This window comes from Schistocerca gregaria, chromosome 5 (genome assembly GCF_023897955.1).
Source record: "Schistocerca gregaria isolate iqSchGreg1 chromosome 5, iqSchGreg1.2, whole genome shotgun sequence".
Taxonomy (NCBI): Eukaryota; Metazoa; Arthropoda; class Insecta; order Orthoptera; family Acrididae; genus Schistocerca; species Schistocerca gregaria.
This window is the reverse complement of record NC_064924.1, coordinates 366,690,291-366,714,078: the sequence shown is the minus strand read 5'-3', so window position 1 is coordinate 366,714,078 and position 23,788 is coordinate 366,690,291. Positions and strand designations below refer to the sequence as shown.

The 23,788-nt window shown below is 39.8% G+C and overlaps 1 protein-coding gene across 1 annotated transcript in view; it reads left to right on the top strand.

Moving 5' to 3' along the window:
- The window catches only part of LOC126273344 (rho-associated protein kinase 1), a 210,822-nt gene that overhangs the window by 49,229 nt on the left and 137,805 nt on the right, over positions 1–23,788 (top strand). Inside the window, exons 12-17 of the mRNA XM_049976891.1 lie at positions 11,233–11,269; positions 11,634–11,690; positions 11,796–11,858; positions 13,049–13,126; positions 13,357–13,419; positions 13,836–14,026. Of these exons, the coding sequence (XP_049832848.1) occupies positions 11,233–11,269; positions 11,634–11,690; positions 11,796–11,858; positions 13,049–13,126; positions 13,357–13,419; positions 13,836–14,026 (489 nt within the window). The remainder of the gene's footprint in view (positions 1–11,232; positions 11,270–11,633; positions 11,691–11,795; positions 11,859–13,048; positions 13,127–13,356; positions 13,420–13,835; positions 14,027–23,788) is intronic.

The following is a 23,788-nucleotide window of genomic DNA, read 5'->3' as shown; positions in this document are numbered from 1 at the left end:
CTCTGGTTCTTTCAGCTTATTCAGATCCCATGTCCTTAAATTCCCACATTTTTGCAGTTTCTTCAGTTTTAACCTACAGGTCATAACCAATAGATTGTGGTCAGAGTCCACATCTGCCCCTGGAAATGTCCTACAATTTAAAACCTGGTTCCTAAATCTCTGTCTTACCATTATATAATCTATCTGATACCTTTTAGTATCTCCAGGATTCTTCCATGTATTTAACCTTCTTTTATGATTCTTGAACCAATTTTTAGCTATGATTAAGTTATGCTCTGTGCAAAATTCTACCAGATGGTTCCTCTTTCATTTCTTAGCCCCAATCCATAATCACCTACTATGTTTCCTTCTCTCGCTTTTCCTACTGACGAATTCCAGTCACCCATGACTATTAAATTTTCGTCTCCCTTCACTACCTGAATAATTTCTTTTATCTCATCATACATTTCATCAATTTCTCTGTCCTCTGCAGAGCTAGTTGGTATATAAACTTGTACTGCTGTAGTAGGTGTGAGCTTCATGTCTATCTTGGCCACAATAATGCGTTCAGTATGCTATTTGTAGTAGCTTACCTGCACTCCTATCTTTTTTATTCATAATTAAACCTACTCCTGCATTACCCCTATTTGGTTTTGTATTTATAACACTGTATTCACTTGAAAAGTCTTGTTCCTCCTGCCAGCAAACTTCACTAATTCCCACTATATCTAACTTCAACCTATCCATTTCCCTTTTTAAATTTTCTAACCTACCTGCCCGATTAAGGGATCTGACATTCCACGCTCCGATCCGTAGAATGCCAGTTTTCTTTCTCCTGATAACGACGTCCTCCTGAGTAGTCCCCACCCGGAGATCCGAATGGGGGACTATTTTACCTCCAGAATATTTTACCCAAGAGGACACCATCATCATTTAATCATACAGTAAAGCTGCATGTCCTCGGGAAAAATTACGGCTGTAGTTTCCCCTTGCTTTCAGCCGTTCAGGAACCACATGTTTGTCTGGCCTCTCAACAGATACCCCTCCGTTGTGGTTGCACCTACGGTACGGCCATCTGTATCGCTGAGGCACGCAAGCCTCCCCACCAACGGCTAGGTCCATGGTTTATGGGGGGGGGGGGGGGGGGGGGAATTTTAATTACCACTCCCTAAAAAGTTGGAAAGTTACATAATTAATTTTTTTGGATGTTTGCAAGTATATATCTACATTACAGGCACACACTGAAATTTGTTCTCCGTTGTACCGTAGCAAGTTGCAAGAGGAGCTGAAACAAAATGGCGCATCCCATCTCCACATCAATTTAATGCACCATTTGGGTTTAGTTACTCAGATAGATGCTGTGATGAAGCGACATAGCTGTGTACCAAGGACTACAGACATGAAGTTTGATGCAATAAATGATATGCTATTTAATCACTTTATTAAGTTTGATAAATTGATTTGAGATTTACATTTGACTGGAACTACTGTCGAAGAAGCCTACATCATATGCCATCTCCTTTTTAACTATGGCTACAAAATACAACATAGCAGTCACTGTAGTCGAAATGCTGTCAATGAAATACTTGACACTGAGCTTCATGAAAAATTGGCTGCGGAAGTATAGTTGAAATGGAAGGACATCATTGACAAAAAACAAAAATGTAGATATACTGCCTCGTACAGCTTTTCAGATTAACAGTATCAGAAAAAAAGGTTCAGCAGACATCAGTAAAACAATAAATCTGCAGGGAACTTCAGGGAAGCCTTTCAGCTTTATACTTACCGTCGTTGTGGAAAGCCGGGTTGCAAAAGGGCTAACTGCAGAGTTAAGTTACCAAACAAGAACTCAGGAATCAGAAATTCAGTGGTCGTGGCTAATGTCATGGAGGAAGATAGTTTTTATTTTGCAGCGTCAAGTGAAGGTCAACTAGTGAACAACACAGATTGTTTCTTAGACTCTGGAGCAAAGGTACACTAGATTAATAGTAAGATTTCTCTCACTAATTTAAAGAAATTGGATCAACCAATTAAAAGTTAAAGTAACTAAGTCAGGCATTTTTCTTGAGGCTAAAGTAAAAGGGGAAATTAAAGTCACTAGTGTTGTAAGATGAAAGGAAATTCAGATAATGATAAGAGATGTATTATCTGTGCCTGATCTTCATTATAATTTGCTCTCATTTAGAAAATTGGAAATGCATGGTTTTAGTATCTTGTTTGAAAAACCTTAAGGTTTAATTAGAAAGGGAAAAGAAAACATTTCCATTGCAAATAGGAATGAATCTCAGCTAAATGTAAATTTTTTGCAACGTAATGCGTTGTCAGCTGCTTCAACTGAAACTAATGTGAATCTGTTGCATTGCAAGTTAGGCTATTTGAGTTACGATAGCTTAAACGCCTTCAGTCGCAAGTTGATGTTATGGAGTTGTACACATCAACAATCCCTGCAGAACGATGCTCAGATTGTGTTGAAGGAAAATAATCACAGCCGCCATACAATCACACTAGGAAACATGCCACCAGACCTCTTGAGTGGATCCATAGTGACCTGTGTGCGCCAGTCTCACCAGAATTGTTCAACAGAAGGAAGTATGTTCTCACATTTATTGATGACTTCACACATTTCCCAGCGGCCTGTGGCCTGGAATTGAATTCAGAGGTAACTTGCTATCTGAAGATGTTTTGCACCATGGCTTCAGCTCATTTCAACTTGAAGATCAGCTGATGGCAGAGTGACAATGGTTGTGAAAACATGTCAAATGAGTTGAAGCAATTTTTTGGACAAGAAGTACAGTTTGAGTTCACAATCAGATATTCTCAGCAAAATGGCATGTTGGAACAAATGAACAGAACTCTTATTGAGAAAGCTCTCTAGTTGATACTTTGGTGTAAATTGAGTAAGACGTTCTGGTCAGAAACTGCTCGCACTGCTGTATACCTACTAAACAGAAGTTCTACAGCGGCTTTGGAAGAAAGGTTCCTGCAGCTTTGTGGTACAACAAGAAACCTAACTTGAGTATGCAGAGAGTTTGTGGATGTATCGCTTATGTACTGGTACCAAAGGGATTGAGAACAGGGAAGTTTGACAACAAATCTTTGAAGTGCTACTTCACTGGCTACTGTCTTAATGGCTACAGACTTTGGTGTCCAGAGGAAGGAAAAATTGTCACAGGAAGGAACATTGTTTTATATGAAGGAAGGTTTGACTTGAACGTATAACAGTTGTGGGCTGGGTTCCAGAATCTGTACAGGAATCATCAGAGAAGAAACAGAAAGATGTTAATGAAGGAGTGTTCACCGAAGACGATGTTAAATCAAGTGAAGGAGATAATGAAAGAATTCCCATACCAGAATCGACCAGTGATGAAGAGTAAATTGAAAGTGAAGCTGCTTGACATTAGAACAGGAAGAGGAAACTTAAATATTTAGATGACTATGATGTTCTTGTACTGAATGCTGTATCATTTGTCAATGATGTACTGAAAAGTTATAAGGAACTTGCTATTCATGAAGATAAGGAATACTGATATAAAGATATATTGGATGAAACTGAGTCTATAACAGACAAAAGGATTTGACTACAAGGAAGTGTATACACCAGTGACTTGTCTTGCAACTATTAGAATAATGCTAGTTATTGCAGTACAACAAGGGCTGATTGTGAAACAACTAGTTGTTGCCAGTACTTTTCTTCATGGATTACTCGAGGAGTAAATATACATATTATTCCTGAAGAGCTGAAGAAAGGCTCAACTGGTTTGGTTTGCAGGTTATAGAAGTCTTTATACAGCTTCAAGCAAGCACCACTAGTGTGGAATCATTCTGTTCATATGTTTCTTATCTATGTAAGATTCACTCAATCAGAAGCAGATAAATGTGTTTACTATATGATTTTAAAGGAGGTTGTCATTTACATTGTGCTCTTCGTTGAAGACATTCTGATGGCAGAAAATAATACAGAGCAAATGGACAGATCGAAATTTAAGTTAAAGAAGAAGTTGGCAATAAGGGAACTAGGAGAGGCACAATCATACTTGGGAATCGAGATTTAAGCAATAAAGGAGAAATGTATCTGAGCCAAACATCATATTTGAAGTTTGCTACAGTGATTCAAAATGCAAGATTGTAACCCAGTCAAAACACCTATGGATGTTAAACTGGAAATTAAGGAAGGATAAAGAATTGACAAGTCATGCACAGGGTTGATTGGATGCTTGATGTATGCAATGACAGCAACAAGGCCTGATTTGTGTGCTGTAGTCAGTTTCTTAAGCAGATACCAAAACAGTCCATTGGAAGAACTCTGGGTATGCTTGAAAAGAGTTTTGAGATACATCAAAGGAACCATCAACATGAAACTACGTTAACGGAAATGGAATCAAGAAGCTCTTCTAGCCTACGCTGATACAAACTGGAATAAAAAGGAATATGCAAGATTTACCTCTGGTTGTCTATTAGTTGTTTGGAAATACTGTCTGTTGGGCAATGAAGATACAGACTAGTGTTGCTTTGTCTTCTACAGAGGCAAAATATTTAGCTCCGTGAATAGTGGCGGGAGGGGGGACTAAAATGTGATATTAAAATTTGCTGCCTAAATAAATAAAGGGAAATTTTGAAAGAATAATTGAAAGAAATTGTAAGGTACACATATCCTGAGTTAACTTTAACTAGCACTAATATCAACATACCCTCAATATTCAATGGATGTATTCAGCATTTAACTTAATGTACTTATTTTACTTGTTACTGCCACTGTACACAGAGCTTGGTATGACAATACTGGTTCCGCATTGCCCCTCTTCTGCCCACATAAATTATTCTTGTCTGCTTCGATCCTCTTGGTTCAGGATTCTCAGCACTTCGCGGAATTATGAAGTTGGCTATGGTCCTCATTAATGTACGAACATACTTTTCTATCTCGATCAGTTTTTATTTACACCTTTTAATGTACAATTGGAATAAACATTTTTTTAAAAATATTAACTCGGCGGAATTCGTCATATGTCCACCCGCTATCACTTATAGAGACAGACAGATTTTTTAACAGTATTAACTCATCGGGACTTGTAATAAGTCTGCCCGCTATCACATATAGAGACAAACAGATGAATATAGAGAGATTAAAAAATAGAAGAGCATATCTCTACTTGTTTTTTTTGTGACCCAATACTATTGTTTGTGACCAAATAGTAGCAATATATGTATATTCTGGCTTAAATACTTGCTGGACGTCATTCAAATTCCACTCCAGCCACTAGTTCGTATATTTGAGGATAATCAATTGTGTATATGATTACTGAAGAAATGGGAAAACTGTCAGTTGAGGAACAATAATGTTAATATAACTTTGCCCATCAGCTGCACCACCGCAAAATAATCAACGCCGAGAATGTACATTCAGAGAACCAGATTGCAGACATCTTTACCAAAGATTAATAAAATTCTTTTCCGGGCTATTATGCCGTGGTCTGATGGATTTCGCATTGTAACCCAACGTTTCGTCCCCATCTGCGGAGGACATCTTCAAGGGGGTTCGTGGCTTCTGTTAACTTCCGAAACACACACTGTCTCACTACTGACTGCAGCAAATTTTTGTTTTCGCGTGCTCCAGCGCATAGGCGTGACGTCACATGTTTTGAATACGCGAGCGCAATTGGCCGTTGTCGGTTGCCGCCGTCCGCTGTTGCTATCATCCCATGGCGGAAGACTGGTACACATCTTCTTCAGCACCGGCATCCAGATGTCATTCAATTTCACACCCTCCTCCTTCCTATTAAAATTCCTGGGGTGTTTCATAATCTCTATAGCCTCTCTGTAAAGCCTTTCATGATATCCGCTTGTGGCTGCCAGTACTTGAGTTCTATCAAAATAAATGTGGTGGTCTCCTGACTGCAAAGCGTGTTCCGCAACAGCTGATCTATCAATCTCTCCCCTTCTACAATTGCCCTTGTGCTCTTCTAGTCGTTTTTTGACCGTTCTTTTTGTGGTACCCACATATACCTCCCCACAACTACACAGGATCCTGTAAATTCCTGCTTTTTCCAGCGGTTTACGAGCATCCTTAGCCAATCTCAGGTGTTCTTGTATCTTCCGGGTAGGTTTGTAAATCACCGCGATATTCCGTTTTTTCAATATTTTCCCTATGCGGTCAGTGACGTCCTTAATAAAAGGCAGGAAAACTTTCAATTTTGCAAGCGCTTGTGCATTGCTATGATTTTCACGCTGCGGTCTTAACGCTCTTTTTATCTCAGCAGCCGAGTAACCATTCCTGAGTAATGCATCAGTGAGGTGTTCCAGTTCCGTATCCAGTAGCCCAGGTTCACAGATGTTCCTCGCTCTATCCGCCAACGTTTTTATTATGCCTCGCTTTTTTTGTGGGTGGTGGTTCGAATCCCGGTGTAGATAACGATCCGTGTGCGTGGGTTTCCGGTAAACTGCATGGCCTAAGCTACCATCCTGTTTCTTGTAAACTAGCACATCCAGAAAATTTAGTCTCCCTTCTGCCTCCTCCTCCATAGTAAACTGAATCTTCGGATTAATACCGTTTAGATGTTTGTGAAAACGGCCTAGTTCCTCTCTGCCATGCCTCCACAACACAAACGTATCATCTACGTAGCGGAACCAGATATTCGGTTTTTTGTTGGCAGTTTCTAGAGCCTGCGCCTCGAATTTTTCCATGAAAAAGTTAGCTATAACCGGGCTTAAGGGGCTCCCCATTGCCACGCCATCAGTCTAGAGGAGCACAAGGGCAATTGTAGAAGGGGAGAGATTGATAGATCAGCTGTTGCGGAACACGCTTTGCAGTCAGGAGACCACCACATTTATTTTGATAGAACTCAAGTACTGGCAGCCACAAGCGGATATCATGAAAGGCTTTACAGAGAGGCTATAGAGATTATGAAACACCCCAGGAATTTTAATAGGAAGGAGGAGGGCGTGAAATTGAATGACATCTGGATGCCGGTGCTGAAGAAGATGTGTACCAGTCTTCCGCCATGGGATGATAGCAACAGCGGACGGCGGCAACCGACAACGGCCAATTGCGCTCGCGTATTCAAAACATGTGACGTCACGCCTATGCGCGGGAGCACGCGAAAACAAAAATTTGCTGCAGTCAGTAGTGAGACAGTGTGTGTTTCGGAAGTTAACAGAAGCTACGAACCCCCTTGAAGATGTCCTCCGCAGATGGCTACGAAACGTTGGGTTACAATGCGAAATCCATCAGACCACGGCATAATAGCCCGGAAAAGAATTTTATTAATCATGACAGTTCCGGCCGTGAAAGTTTACATTTGACATCTTTACCAAAGGTTTATCAGCTCCTAGATTCATAGCTTGGAGAAACTTGTTAGATTTATCTGAATTTTTGTTAATGTTAAATGTAAAGTCATTGAATTGAGGAGGGTGTTGAGAGTCCTATTTCAATTTTATATCTGCGATTTATGTAAAATAAGTACAAAGATAAAAATTATGTTTGCTGCCATCATTATTCTGTGCTCAGTTGTCTTCAGTTATTTTTCAGTTTAATAAAACCAACTGATTATAATCTTTAATGTTTTGTGATAGTTATTTAAGGCGAGAAACTGAAAATTTATCAATTTTCATAGTCATTGTTTGTGACTTACTGCATGACGAATGCATCTTATTTGTCTATGGTCATTTGGAATTTTAAAGCAATTTAGGGCTGTCAGATTTTGTACTATGTTTTTGTACACTGTTTCTGCTGTGATAGTGAAGTGGAAACGTGAAAAGACATACAGCACAAAAGTGTACAGGCCGACATCGTCTGTTGACTGATGGAGACAGCCGACAATTGAAGAGGGTCCTAATGTGTAATAGGCACCGACCGTTGTGGCGGAGTGGTTCTAGGCACTTCAGTCTGGAACCGCGCGACTGCTACGGTTGCAGGTTCGAATTCTGCTTCAGGCATGGCTGTGTGCGATGTCCTTACGTTAGTTAGGTTTAAGTAGTTCTAAGTTCAAGGGAACTGATGACCTGAGATGTTAAGTCCCATAGCGCTCAGAGCCATTTTTAATAGGCAGATGTTTATCCAGATCATCACAGAGCACTTCCAAACTGCATCAGGATCCACTGCAAGTACTATGACAGTTAGACAGGAGGTGAGTAAACATGGATTTCATGGTTGAGCGGGTCTCATAAGCCACACATCATGTTGGTAAATGCCAAATGACATCTCACTTAGTGTAAGGAGCATAAACATTGGACGATTGATTAGTGGAAAAATGTTGTGTGGAGTGACTAATCACGGTACACAATGTGACGATCCGATGGCAGGGTGTTGGTATGGTGAATGCCTGGTGAATGTCATCGTCCAGCGTGTGTAGTGCCAAAGTAAAATTCGGAGGCAGCGGTGTTTTCATGAAGGGGGCTTGCTTCCCTTGTTGTTTTACATGGCAATATCACAGAACAGGCCTACATTGATGTTTTAAGCACCTTCTTGCTTCCCACTGTTGAAGAGCGATTTGGAGATGGCGATTGCATCTTTCAACATGATCGAGCACATGTTTGTAATGTGTGGCCTGTGGCAAAATGGTTACACAACAGTAACATCCCTATGATGGACTGGCCTGTACAGAGTCCTGACCTGAATCCTATAGAGCACCTCTGGGATATTTTGGAACGCCAACTTCGTGCCAGGCCTCACCGACTGACATCGATACCTCTCCTCAGTGCAGCACTCCATGAAGAATGGGCTGCCATTCCCCAGTAAATCTTCGAGCACCTGATTGAAAATATACCTGGAGTGGAAGCTGTTGTTAAGTTCTAAGGAAGGGCCAACGCCATATTGAATTCCAGCGTTACCGATGGAGGCTGCTGTGAACTTGTGATTCATTTCTAGCCAGGTGTCCGGATACTTTTGATGGCATAGTGTATGTGTCAGAGTGATCATGCTTGCAGCATACTTGACTCTATAAAGATAAATATGGCAATGAAACTGTGTCAGAATTGGCAGAGTACGTCTTCTGGCAATCTGTTCACACGTGTCCCCATTTTGTAGTCATAAACTTATTTCAGTCAGACTATAGTAATTTAGAAATCTGCATTTGTACTATAGTTTTGAGACCGTTATTGTGTTGTCAACTAAGATCTTATGTAGCACTTAGCATTTTACTCCACTAATGCTTTCAGTATTCAACTGACAAATTCTTTCAGTGTCTTAGCTTTCCAGAGGGATAGCCCTTGGAAGAACCATTTGTCAACTCGGTCATTCTCTGATTGTGTTGTAACATTTACCAGGATATCTCAACGATTGTCTGATTGCAAGTATTTTGCTGCTTGTGTATCACCATCCAGTAGACGTGCAGGGTAATTAAAGATATGGTTGTAAGCAACAGAAGTCTCAACATTTAACAGTAAGATGGCCGGCAAAAAGCTCAGTCTGCACCTTGAAGGAAGGTTGCTCAAACATAATCTAGGGGTCACTCTTGATAGAACACTCAGTTACAAACAACATCCATTAAGAAAATTAAAACTCGAGACAACCTTCTCTGGAAAATCTATACGACACACCATGAAGAGATTATTGAATGGAATGGATGGAATTGCCATACAAAATCTGGTCTGTTCTTAACTGAATAAGAGCCAACACTGGAAGCTGTACCTACTCTTTGCACAAGTGTATGAAAATAGCTTTACTAAGTTGAGACTGTGGCACTGAAAAACAGGCTGTCACCATGTAATTAAAGAATGTCCTCAGAGAGCTTTTCCTGGCGATCCAACAGAGTTCTTTGTGATGACGGGTCAATAGATCATATTTGTGGCCTGGATAGTAGATGGTAGTTTGAGATAACTGTAGTATTATTTGTTTTGTGATGTAGTGATATGATAAGTAAATAAATAAATTTTACGTTTCTGAAATACTTGTTCCCAAATTATGTTTGAATTTTTTTATAGCATCTTCATAATGCAGTTCTTCAATACGAGACTGTCTCTGTAGATGTACGCTCACGGATTTATTCATAGGTAAAAAAGAAAATACTGTTACATGCTTGGGTTAATCTCAAGGACAAAAATAAAACAGATGAATTAAGAATGGAATGCGCTCCCCAGCCCCTATTTAAGTTTTTACGTATTCCAAGTTTCCAATGTCTATGTATTATTTTAAAAAAAGAAAATTAAATTGTTTATTTTCTACATACATCTGGCTTCAGAATTTCTGTTTGCAAATGTTTGCATGAGTCTTCAACAGTAATTCCAACAGTATAAATAAATTTGAGTTTTTAAACTCAGCCTTCTGTGGATATCAATCTATTTTTGTAAAAATATTACACAAAGCCTATTGTTGTTTTTCTGTTTTATGACTAAAAACTATGACTTATGGATTTTTGTATTGTTTTGACAGCTCACTTAAACTATAGTAATTTGAAAGTGGATTTGTGTAGGTTGGCTTGGTCTTTATGCTTTTTATATCATTTGACAGCATGTCTTATCTGAAGTAGTCTCAAGAATTTGCCTAATGGCTTTTTAATTTTGAAGTACTTTTACGACAGTAGTTGTTGTGTATGACCTGTACTTAAGTTTTTGTCCCATTATTCATCTTTAGTATTACTTTATTTTTCTTTTGTAATTACTTTCATTTTTTCCACGCCTTTTTATGCTTCACTATCACCTGTTTCCACACAATTTTTACACAAAAATTAGATTTGAGCAAACACAATGTTGCCACACGCATTGAAAGATTCTATATTACTATCACTGCTCACTTGTACATGGTTTTATTTCTGTGCAGTGTGGCACTAATTTGGAATGTTTGATGAGAAATTGTTTTGTGTCTGCCAGGGGGAGTGTACTTTCAACTTTTTGTTGCAGCTGGTAATTTATTCTTGGCATGTTCTCTCTTAATTTGCTTGTTTTGTTTTGTTGATTAATTTGTTCATTTTTTGTGTGTTGTACCCATTCTCTCTGGCTATATGGTGAAACATTGTTTAGTCCCTCTGTGTAATTTTTTGTGTCCAGTATAGTTAAGTCTGGGATTAGTTGAATTGGTAAATAAAACATATATTTAAATGCAGTAAAATATGTATTTACTGATTAAGTGTTGTGTGGAGAAATGCATTTGGGTTGTTCAGAAACCTGTAGTGTAGTTGTGTGAAACCAGCTTGTTTAGTTATGTGCTGTTACTTGATTGAGTATGAGAATAAAGATAAAGATGTATAAAAATATCAATAGCAGAGCTATTGTGATCTATAACCTGTTCCTCAAATAAGCTGATCTTGTACATTTTGTTTATAGGTTACTGTCTGGCAACAGAAGGCTAATTCAGGATGTGGTGAGTTTTTATTTGATACATTAAAAGTTGCTCTTGATATATATAGCTGTTTGATGTTTGGAACTGGAAATTAGCTGCAAATTATTTCTAAACAAAGTTCTTGACTTCATAGTGTTCCTGTTGCCAGTTTTAACAGTCTTTGTAAAATCAAGCTCTTTGTTCTTGCGAAAATTGACTGTAGGTGTCTGTTATAAATCTTCATCATTCTATTTCTTCCACAATTTTAATAGGCTGTTTCTAAATCGTAGAGATACATTTCCAAAGTGAAGATCTTGCTCTGTATTACACGTGGGCAGTCTTAGGCACAAATATTTAATCAATTGAATTCATACCATAAAAAATTATATTTGTATCAATCACTCAGCTTCTTAATACTTCGTTTCAAGGAGTTGTAAGGAGAACCTGTAGTTTAGTGACTTGTGTATAGATGTTTTTTTGAGATGTGAGGAGTCACCCGCACTAAATTTAATTTTGTTGTAACATATTTTGGCAAGTATCTTATTATCCAGATATGGATGTGAAATAGTACATTACAACAGTTCATTATGGATTGAATATAGAAATGGGCTATTTTTGTGATCTTTTCCTGGTATTATATATACTTTTTTAATTATCTAAACTGTTGATTCTAAGTTTCAAATTGTATTTCTTCACTCAGCAAAATAATTAAAAGAAATGTAATTTATCCACTTATTATGTGTTTGTAGATAATAAGAAGGCATTTGGCAGTGTGAAACAAAACTCATTATGGGAAACACCAGAAAATATGGGAATTCCATTGCACTTAATCTGTGCTGTTCAGTCCCCTTATGTGAATTCATCCTCAGCAGACATCAACCAAGGGTCCAGATGAGGGTGTCCACTTTCAATCACACTTATTATTAATATCTTAAAAACAAAGATTCCAAGACTTACCAAGCGGGAAAGCGCCGGTAGATAGGCACAATGAATAAAAAACTCACACACACACACACACACACACACACACACACACACACACACACACACAGAATTTGAGCTTTCGCAACTGGCGGCTGCTTCGTCAGGAAAGAGGGAAGGAAAAGGAAAGATGAAAGGATGTGGGTTTTAAGGGAGAGGGTAAGGAGTCATTCCAATCCCGGGAGCAGAAAGACTTACCTTAGGGGGAAAAAAGGATAGGTATACACTCGCTCGTGCGGCGCACTCACGCACACACACACACGCGCACACATATCCATCCGGATGGATGTGTGTGTGTGTGTGTGTGTGTGTGTGTGTGTGTGTGTGTGTGTGTGTTGCGCGAGTATATACCTATCCTTTTTCCCCCCTAAGGTAAGTCTTTCCGCTCCTGGGATTGGAATGACTCCTTACCCTCTCCCTTAAAACCCACATCCTTTCATCTTTCCTTTTCCTTCCCTCTTTCCTGACGAAGCAGCCGCCGTTTGCGAAAGTTCAAATTCTGTGTGTGTGTGTGTGTGTGTGTGTGTGTGTGTGTGTGTGTGTGTGTGTGTGTGTGTGTGTGTGTTTGTGTGTGTTTTTATTCATTGTGCCTATCTACCGGCACTTTCCCGCTTGGTAAGTCTTGGAATCTTGGTTTTTAAGATATTTTTCCCATGTGGAAGTTTCTTTCTATTTTATTTACACTTATTATTAATATTTATAATTTAAGGACTAAAGGTAACAACCCACCAAATAGTAGAGCCACTGAATATTTGAAAGGCATATAAACAAGACTGAAAACTTTGTTAGCATGTGGATGAATGCTTTCCCAGAGCTATCGTGTATTCGTAATGCATCCAGATGGCTGAACACCTTAAAGCGGGCTCATCCAAGAATTTCACAACTTCGTGGGTGCAAGGCAGTGTAATTCAGCATCCCGTATGTGACTCTGTGTCACTAGTGCTGGCATAGGAGCGAGATAATTACCTGTGGAGCGAGTGAGACCACACAGCACTGTTCAGTGCTAAACTGTCCTGCATTCAGGCCCAACGTAAACAAAGTAACAGAGGAAGTGCAGCTCTGTAGAAGTGAACAATGAGTGGTAAAACAAGCAAACCATTTGCTGTTTAGGTAAAAATTAGTGTTTGTGTGGCATAATTACTATGCAGAGTCTTAGAAAACAATATCCAAAACAAAAGTCTGAGAATAACTTAGTAGTTTTCCGACCCACAGTTTGATTCTATTAGTATTGCACATGCTCACACGTCATATGCCCAGTAGGCATCTTCTGAAAGATATATCAATTTCTTAAATGAACTAGTGTCATAAATATTCTATTTTAGAAATCATTTTACGTAAGGGGTATAGAGTTTCATTCTTACTGTTAGTGATTGTAAGAATGAAACTCTACTGTTAGTAATTACAAGAAAATATTTTTTGCTGTACTTCATGCTACAGCTTTTTGTATTCTTTTTTCCGAGTTTAGACATCAGATTCTTAGTTTGCTGTTTTGTACGCAATAATTTTAATTGACCAAGTTTGAAAACTTATTTAAAAAACGGAATTAAGGTTATAAAACACCTGTAATCCATACAGTCAACATTTTTAAAGAAGACAATTTGCATTTTATACGTTTTTCTTTCTCAAGGAAATGATTTCGTCTAAGTTTGGTACAATATTCCGGGAGACTGCTAACATCAAAGCATTAGTCAAATTTTTATCGCTAATTAGTGAACGTTTCTTAGTTTTAGCAAGCTTTAAAAGGGAGAAAAAGCACTCACAAATATGCGTGGAACCAAACATTGACAGAACTTTGGCTGCATGCTTGTGCAAAAGAGGGTACGTCTCTCACAGAAAACAGCTGTAAAAGTCGTCCAAAGTTTTACGCATAAGAAAGTCAGGGTGTATACGACCTAGGACAACCGGGAGATCTGGGAAAAACCCGGGAATTTTTTCATCCGGGAGAAAACCGAGAAAAACCCGGGAATTTTTTAGAATTCCGGAAATTTTTAATTGTTTTTGTTTTCAGTTCAATTTTTGTAATTTTGACTGGTAAGAACCGATACTCTAACAAAGGATATTACTGTATCCTACTACTGCAGCAATAAAAGACGAACAAGAGAAAAAACGAAAATAAAACTTAAATTGCAAAGGAAATGCGCAATATACAGCAACAAAACACAGTGCTCATACAAACATCTGCCAACAGCAATATGTCAAAGGATTTAGAAAGACTATGCAATGCTTTGTAACAACAAATTGCCTCCGATGAGCTTGACGTCACAACTGTTTACATGAGGTTCGGTTTAGCAGTTACGAGCAGGATCATGCGCATGCGCAGTTGAGTAATACCTTCTCCCACTTCTGGCTACAGAAATGTGGCTGTTGGCTGGGTAAGCAGTCACAGCAAGCCGTTAGATGATACCAGGAAAAATTTTACTGGAGCACCCATGCTGCTAGATTTATGCATGCGCAGCAGGCCCAGATCTAGGAGGGGGACAGTGGGGGGGGGGGGGGGGGCAAATTCATATTCTTACGGGGAAAAAAACCTTGTTTCACAAAGCGACAGCATCCAGCGCATGTTAGCATATCGATTATTCATATGACTTTGAAATACATCCCTGTCCGTTTTCGAACATTATTGAACACATTCTAAGTTGATTTATGAATGAATCGTAAGTTGATCTGTGAATGTGTGCATAAAGTACATGATGTCTCTGTCAGGGGAATCCTCGTTGCATGTAGAAACAAACTTTTCTATAGACAAAAGGATCTATACGAGCTCATCGGAGTTAATGCCGAATGGATGAATGCCAACCACTGTCTGATTGTGTGGTTGATTGGCTTTGCGAATGATGAGCGTTGTTATAATTACTAGCAATATCCATAGATTCAGACTACAGGAGTCGAAATAAACGAATAACAGGTAAGAAAGATTACGTATTACCTTCTTGGTGTATCCAAGAAAATGAAATTTCGACAGAAAATTTTTGGCTAGATCACTATACTAGTAAGGGCCAGTTGTACAGTCCCCAGCTAGCAGCCGCTTTAAGTTATATTCTGAAAGAAGCACAGAAATCGCACTGTACGAGCGTTGTAACAATGCCTACCCGGAGAATAACCGCGGGGAACTAAACAGGTGATTCTGGCAGAGTTAGTGAAGTTAACCTGTGAATAAGCTTTGACATTGGCAGGAATAGTTATAGAATTAGTGATAACAAGACTGTTTGTTAGAACGAGCATGCAGAAGAAACAGGGACATCACACAAATTATGAAACACTATGACAATTCCAAGTTTGTATAAAAATTTCGTACTACTACTTTTGGATCTCATGCTTGAGAAACTGGAGTGTATGAATGAAATGTGAAACTATTTCCTAACGTAAAGCTTTTTGCTTGTAGTAGGCCTAATAGGCATTTGATATTGATGCTTTGTGAATTATATTCTGTCATTACAAAAGAGCCCGTTTGTGCCAAAACAGTCTCGTTTATTTGGTGTGTGTACAATTATTGTAGCATTAGAAAGTCCTATTTTTTTATCTAGCAGACAGTGACATAATAGACGTAATCAGATTGGGAAACGACACCAGTCTTGGGTCCTATTGTGTTAACAGCTTTTTCAGTATTAGACAACGATTTTTTGATTTTTCATGTAGCAAAACGTTTGATGAACTTTGATAAGGTAATAGATTCTTTTGCAGAAAGGAAAGCACGCAATGTAAAACTGCGAAAGAAAGGAAAGCACGCCATGTAAAACTGTGGCAATATTAGAGAGAATAAAATTCTAGGAGCTAAGGATTGAAGAAATGTGTATTGCCTTGCTTGTCTCATGTTTTTACTGGGTTTATGTATCCTATATTTAATTTTATGTCACACAAAACAGCAAGTTGTTAGCTGATAGGCAATAAAGAGTGCAAATTTTCTGAAGAGTTCTTGAGAGTTCTTGTTTTTTTTTTTTTTTTTTTTTTTTTTTTTTTTTTTTTTTTTTTTTTTTTAAAAAAAAAGAGGGACAGGATATCAAACTGGCCGACTGTAAGCAGGAGAGCACCACAGGACATTTTAATTTCCACTGTCCAGAATATGCTTTGATGGCATCCATTACAAAATATACACTTTTCAATTCCACAGAGCGAAATACAGTGACGTGCGACAGAAGAATGCTGTGTGAGGAGGCGAGGCACTGCACTTTGGCACACTTACGACCAAATAACATGTCTTACATTTCCTCCAACACATATGTTTCATGCATCAGACTTTTCAGAAAGATGTGCACTAAAAAATGAACATATTTTTGAAAATTAGATTTTTTAAAATTTTTGACGACCTATCTCAAACGCTCAAGGAAGTGGCTGGGTATTGCCCCGGTTTGGAAATATGGTAGATACAGGGCTGATGCACAGAGCAGTCTGAGTTATAGTGGGGAAGTGGATAGTCACCACATGACCCGTATTTACATTCAGTGATTTTGCTGTTTACTCTTCGTTCACTGCTCTCACATCAAATGAAAACAAAACAGATTTCTTTGTCTGGGAGCTATCAACTGAATTAAAATACATTCACATAATTATGGGAGGCTAAAATGTGTTATTAGTTGCAGATTTTATTTTATTTCCACCTTTCTGACAGTCAAGCATTAATTGCCTTGCAGAACAATAATGATATTTTTGTCGACTTGCTAAAGAGATTTTCTTTTATTAATCTTTTACACTGAGGCAAACAATATATTTTAAATGTTTTCAACTTCTAGCACTTATGGCATTATGCCATAGTAAAGAACCAAACGTGAGATAACACATTACTGGTACTCCAAGAAAATTTACAGCCCGAAAACCACATTTAAAAGCTTAATATCAAGTCGTGGCCCACTTCACTGGAAATGTGGAGATACGAATGTGCACTTTAAGTGTGCACTTTTTAGTATGGATCAGAAAATCCTATGGTTTTGGAGTGTCCTCTGATGTTTTGTTTCTTTTATGACATAATGTAAGATCTTCTAATATTTTACACATACGAACTTCCGGTCTCCCTTCGACATGGTAGCTGCGCAAGCATGGTGATGCCTGTCATCTGGCGCTCTCTAGCAATTGCAGAAACGAACCAACACTCCTGGAAATGGAAAAAAGAACACATTGACACCGGTGTGTCAGACCCACCATATTTGCTCCGGACACTGCGAGAGGGCTGTACAAGCAATGATCACACGCACGGCACAGCAGACACCCCAGGAACCGCGGTGTTGACCATCGAATGGCGCTAGCTGCGCAGCATTTGTGCACCGCCGCCGTCAGTGTCAGCCAGTTTGCCGTGGCATACGGAGCTCCATCGCAGTCTTTAACACTGGTAGCATGCCGCGACAGAGTGGACGTGAACCGTATGTGCAGTTGACGGACTTTGAGCGAGGGCATATAGTGGGCGTGCGGGAGGCCGGGTGGACGTACCGCCGAATTGCTCAACACGTGGGGCGTGAGGTCTCCACAGTACATCGATGTTGTCGCCAGTGGTCGGCGGAAGGTGCACGTGCCCGTCGACCTGGGACCGGACCGCAGTGACGCACGGATGCACACCAAGACCGTAGGATCCTACGCAGTGCCGTAGGGGACCGCACTGCCACTTCCCAGCAAATTAGGGACACTGTTGCTCCTGGGGTATCGGCGATTACCATTCGCAACCATCTCCATGAAGCTGGGCTACGGTCCCGCACACCGTTAGGCCGTCTTCCGCTCACGCCCCAACATCGTGCAGCCCACCTCCAGTGGTGTCGCGACAGGCGTGAATGGAGGGACGAATGAAGACGTGTCTTCTTCAGCGATGAGAGTCGCTTCTGCCATGGTGCCAATGATGGTCGTATGCATGTTTGGCGCCGTGCAGGTGAGCGCCACAATCAGGACTGCATACGACCGAGGCACACAGGGCCAACACCCGGCACCATGGTGTGGGGAGCGATCTCCTACACTGGCCGTACACCTCTGGTGATCGTCGAGGGGACACTGAATAGTGCACGGTACATCCAAACCGTCATCGAACCCATCATTCTACCATTCCTAGACCGGCAAGGGAACTTGCTGTTCCAACAGGACAATGCACGTCCGCATGTATCCCGTGCCACGCAACGTGCTCTAGAAGGTGTAAGTCAACTACCCTGGCCAGCAAGATCTCCGGATCTGTCCCCCATTGAGCATGTTTGGGACTGGATGAAGCGTCGTCTCACGCGGTCTGCACGTCCAGCACGAACGCTGGTCCAACTGAGGCGCCAGGTGGAAATGGCATGGCAAGCCGTTCCACAGGACTACATCCAGCATCTCTACGATCGTCTCCATGGGAGAATAGCAGCCTGCATTGCTGCGAAAGGTGGATATACACTGTACTAGTGCCGACATTGTGCATGCTCTGTTGCCTGTGTCTATGTGCCTGTGGTTCTGTCAGTGTGATCATGTGATGTATCTGACCCCAGGAATGTGTCAATAAAGTTTCCCCTTCCTGGGACAATGAATTCATGGTGTTCTTATTTCAATTTCCAGGAGTGTATTTCTACCAGGTCGCGGGAAAATATTCCGAATGGCGCTTTGAAAAGCATTACCATCAAAGTAAATTTCTTTTTACGCAAGTTGAACTATGTGCGAGAATGTAAGATGAATTTCATAAATCACCGAGGGTTTGATTGTCACTTAAAAATTATTTAGAGGATTTTCAAGCCCAGAAGATCAGGCATTTATGACGTTAGTAAAAATTTTAGTGGCACGTTTGTGTGATATATCTTAAATTGTAACAGGTGCATAATAGACCAACATCTTGCAACGTATTAATCATATAGACCAATATTATATGTGAAAGCTTTGCGTTTCGTGTAGCGGCACTATGTATATTAATTTAAACCATTAACTTTTCCTGTTTGTGTCCTCGCGCTACTTAACAGTGATGTTGCTATTGGCTGACTACATCACGTGCTCTAAGCTTTGAATACCCGCTGTCATCGGCTGGCGAGATAACGTGACATGAGCTATCACTGGCTTACAAAAGCGTATGGCAATCTCGATTTCAATGCTTCGGAAAGTAACATGCAGTGTTTGGTGGAATTCAAATTTATACTTTCATAATACGAAAATATGCGGCACATCGAAGATTTTTCCAAAAGTTGTTTTTTCCCCCGTCTTTTGTTTTCTAAAGCGCCGGGTAGTTCTATGCCCGAGTATAAAACCATAATCATTCAAAGGACTGATAAGTTATACATTTCCGAGAGAAAGTATATCATCAGTTAATAGGGAAAAAGTATGTTTTCACCCAGGACAAAGTGGACTTTTACCGGGAAACCTGGGAGAAATCCGGGAATTTTTTTTCCTTGTCGATGTATACACCCTGAAAGTGGTTCTTCAGGCAGATATCACATTGCAGGTCAATCAGCTCTAGTTGAAACTTTAGTGAGATGTCCTCTGCCCGAAGGGTAAATGGGCGAGCAAATGCATCTAAGGCTGGTTGAAGCTCATTCATCTCTAAAAATCTGTTTTAAAACTCCTCTAGTAATTCACAAATGATTTGAACATAAGCTGAAAAATTCATATCTTCTTTAACACTGTCTAATGCAGTGAAGTGTCCACAATTCTCCTCTCGCAACTGCTTTTCCCACAAAATAAGCTTTTTTAAATTTTCTTGAATTGTTTCCACTACATCAGTAACAGAGTGTTGTACTCCTTGGAGTGAAATGTTCAGAGTGTTTAAATGACCAATTAGGTCACTAAAAAATCCAAATTCTCCACCCACTTAGGATCACGAAGCAATTCTTCTGGACGTCCTTTCATTTCCAAAAAGGTATTGCTTTCATCCCTCAAGGAGAAAAACTGACCAAGCACCTTCCCTTTTCTCAGCCATCTTACTTCGGCATGGTAGGGAATGTCCTCAGGGTGTATAGGACCCAAGACAACTGGGAGATCTGGGAAAAACCCGGGAATTTTTTCGTCTGGGAGAAAACCGGGAAAAAGCTGGGAATTTTTCCTTGTTTTAGTTTTCAGTTAAATTTTTGCAACATTCTCTGGTAAGAACCAGTACTCTGACAAAGAATATTACTCTTTCCCATACTGTAGAATAACTCTTCAACAATAAAACATAAACGAGAGAAAAAAATGAAAATAACTTAAATTGCAAAGGAAATGTGCTATATACAACAACGACAGACAGTGCTCATACAAGCATGTGCCAACAGCAAAATGTGTCAAAGGCTTTAGGAAGACTATGCAATGTTTCATAACAACAAATTGCTTCCGATGAGCGTGAAATCACAACTGTATACATGAGATTCGTTTTAGCAGTTACGAGTGGACTCGTGCGGGGAGTCGCGTTTGAGCAGTAGATTGTCCCCTTTGTGGCTACAGGAATGTGGTTGGCTGTGCAAGCAGTTGCAACAAGCAGCTAGATGCTACCGGGAAAACGGGGGACCAAATTCATATTCTTGAGGAAAAAAAGTTTGTTTCACAAAGCGCTTAGTAACCAGCGCACGTTGGTCTATCGATTATTCATATGATTCTGAAACGCATCCCTGTTGGTTTTTGAACATTTTTAAACACATCCTCATCACATCTAGAAATAAACTTTCCTCGGACAAAGGGGACAGGGCTATACGAGCTGAGCGGAGTAAAGCCAAACGGATGAATGCCAACTGCCGTCTGATTATGTGATTGATTGGGTTTGCGAATCATCAGCGTTATTATAATTACTAGCGAAATCCTTAGATTCAGACCACCAGAATGGACATAAATGACTAATAGGAATAACAGGTGAGAAAGATTACATATCGTCTTCTCGGTGTATCCAAGAAAATGAAATTTTGACAGAAATTATTTTGCCAGATTGCTACACTACTAAGGACCAGTTGTACAGTCCCCGGCTAGCAGCTGCTTAAGTTCTATTCTGGAAGTAATGCGGAAAATGTGTTGTACAAATACGTAACAGCACCTAACCAAAGAATAATTGCGGGCTAACTAAACCTGTGAATCTAGCAGGATTAGTGAAATTAATCGGCGAACAAATTTTTACCATGACAGGAATAGCTACACAATTGGTGATGACTAGATTGTTTGTTAGAATGTGGTAGGAGAAGAAACGGGCACATTATACAAATTATGGAAGAATAACACGATTCCAAATGTATGTATCAATTTCATAATACTACTTTTTGATCTCATGCTTGAGAAACTGGTGCGTGTGAATGAAATGTGAAACTATTTCCTAACATTAAGCTTATTGCTTGTAGAGGCCTAATAAGCATTTGATATTGGTACTTCGTGAATTATATTCTGTCTTGTTATAAAAATGGCTATTTGTGCCAAAACAGTCTCGTTTATTTGGTGTGTGTTACAAAATTGCTGCAATATTGGAGGGCCAGGCTGTGAAACCAGCCGAATGGGAGCAGGAGAGGCACCACAGGACATTTCAATTTCCACTGCCCTGAATATAGTTTGATGGCATCCATTACTAAATGAAATGAAGTCCTATGTGTCTTTACAGAGCATTGGGGAACAATGCGGAAGACCCGCACTGTCTTACTAGGCAAAGTCCTAATGGACATGGTTTGCCGTTGCCTTCCTCTGACCGTAATGGGGTTGGATGATGATGATGATGATGATGATGAGACGACAACAACACCCAGTCATCTCGAGGCAAGTGAAAATCCCAGACCCCGCTCAGGAAGCGAGAACGCTACTGCGAGACCACGAGTGGCGGACATCCATTACTAAATATACACGTTTAAATTCCATGGAACGAAATACAGTGACGTGCAATAGAAGAATGCTGTCTAAAGAGGTGTGGCACTGCACTTTGACACACTTAAGACAAACAACATGTCTTACATTTCCTCGAACAGATATGTTTTATGTTTGACTTTTCAGGAAGATGTGCGCTACAAGATGAACATATTTTTGAAAATTCAATTTTTTTATAGTATTGACCCGGTTAGCAAATATTGTAGATCGGGGGATGATGTGCAGAGCAGTCTGAGTTTAGTGGGTAGTCTCCACGTGACCCATGTGTAAATTTAGTGATTTTGCTGTTTCACTTTCGTTTACTCTAACGTCAAATGAAACAAAACGTATATCTGTGGCCAGGCGCTATCAAATGAATTAAAACACATTCGCTAATTCAAAAATGGTTGAAATGGCTCTGAGCACTATGGGACTTAACTGCTAAGGTTATCAGTCCCCTAGAACTTGGAAGAACTAATTAAACCTAACTAACCTAAGGACATTACACACATCCACGCTCGAGGCAGGATTCGAACCTGCGACCGTACCGGTGGCGCGGTTCCAGACTGTAGCGCCTAGAACTGCTTGGCCACTCCGGCCGGCCATTTACTAATTACGGAAGGCTAAAATATGTTATTAGTTTCAGATTTTATTTTACTTCCACCTTTCTGACAGTCAAGCACTAATCACCTTGCAGAACAATGAACTTATTTTTATCTGTTTGCTAAAGAAATTTGACTTTTATTAACCTTTTCGGCAGAGGCAGTCAATGTATTTCAAACAAAATGTTTAATTCCACAGTACTGGCTGGTTTCATCTATTCGCAGCATTTCAAGTGCATGTTTTCATCTTCGAGCACATACGGCATTATGCCATAATAAAGAACCAAACATGATGAAATACAGTACTGGTGCTCCAAGAAAATTTACATCCCGAAAACCACACTCAAAAGCTTAATGTAAGGTTGAGGCCTACTTCACTGGGAATCTGGTTATACAAATGTGCACTTGAAGTATGCATTTTAAATGTGCGCATTTTAGTATGGTTCATGAAATTCCGATGCTCTTGGATTAGCCTCTGATGTCTTGTTTCTTTTATGACATAATGTATGATCTTTCAATGGTTTTACTCGTACGTACATACGGGCTTCCTACGCCATGGTAGCTGCGCAAGTGCGGTGTCGCCTGTTATCTGCGCTCTCTGGTAACTGTGGAAATGAACCTATTTCTAACAGGTCGCGCGAAACTATTGTGAATGGTGGTTTGAAAAGCGTTGCTTTCAAAGTAAATATCCTTTTGCGTAAGTTGAACTATGTGCGAGAATGTGCCATGAATTTATTAAATCACAGAGCATTTGACTCTCATTTAAAAAGCAACTCTTTGATGATGAGCCATTTAGAAGAATTTCGAACCCTGACATTTATGTCATTATTAAAAATTTTACTGGCACATTTAAAAAAAATAGACAGATGTCTGCTTGTGTCTGTGTATGTGCGGATGGATATGTGTGTGTGTGCGAGTGTACACCTGTCCTTTTTTCCCCTAAGGGAAGTCTTTCCGCTCCCGGGATTGGAATGACTCCTTACCCTCTCCCTTAAAACCCACATCCTTTCGTCTTTCCCTCTCCTTCCTGAAGAAGCAACCATTGGTTGCGAAAGCTAGTAATTCTGTGTGTGTGTTTGTGTGTTTTGTTCATGTGCCTGTCTGCCGGCGCTTTCCCGCTTGGTAAGTCTTGGAATCTTTGTTTTTAATATATTTACTGGCACATTTGTGTGATGTATCTGATAGTGTAACACGCGCAAAAAAGATCAACATTATATGCGAAAGCTTAGGTTCTGTTGTAGCCTATTAACCTCAGAGACCAATATTA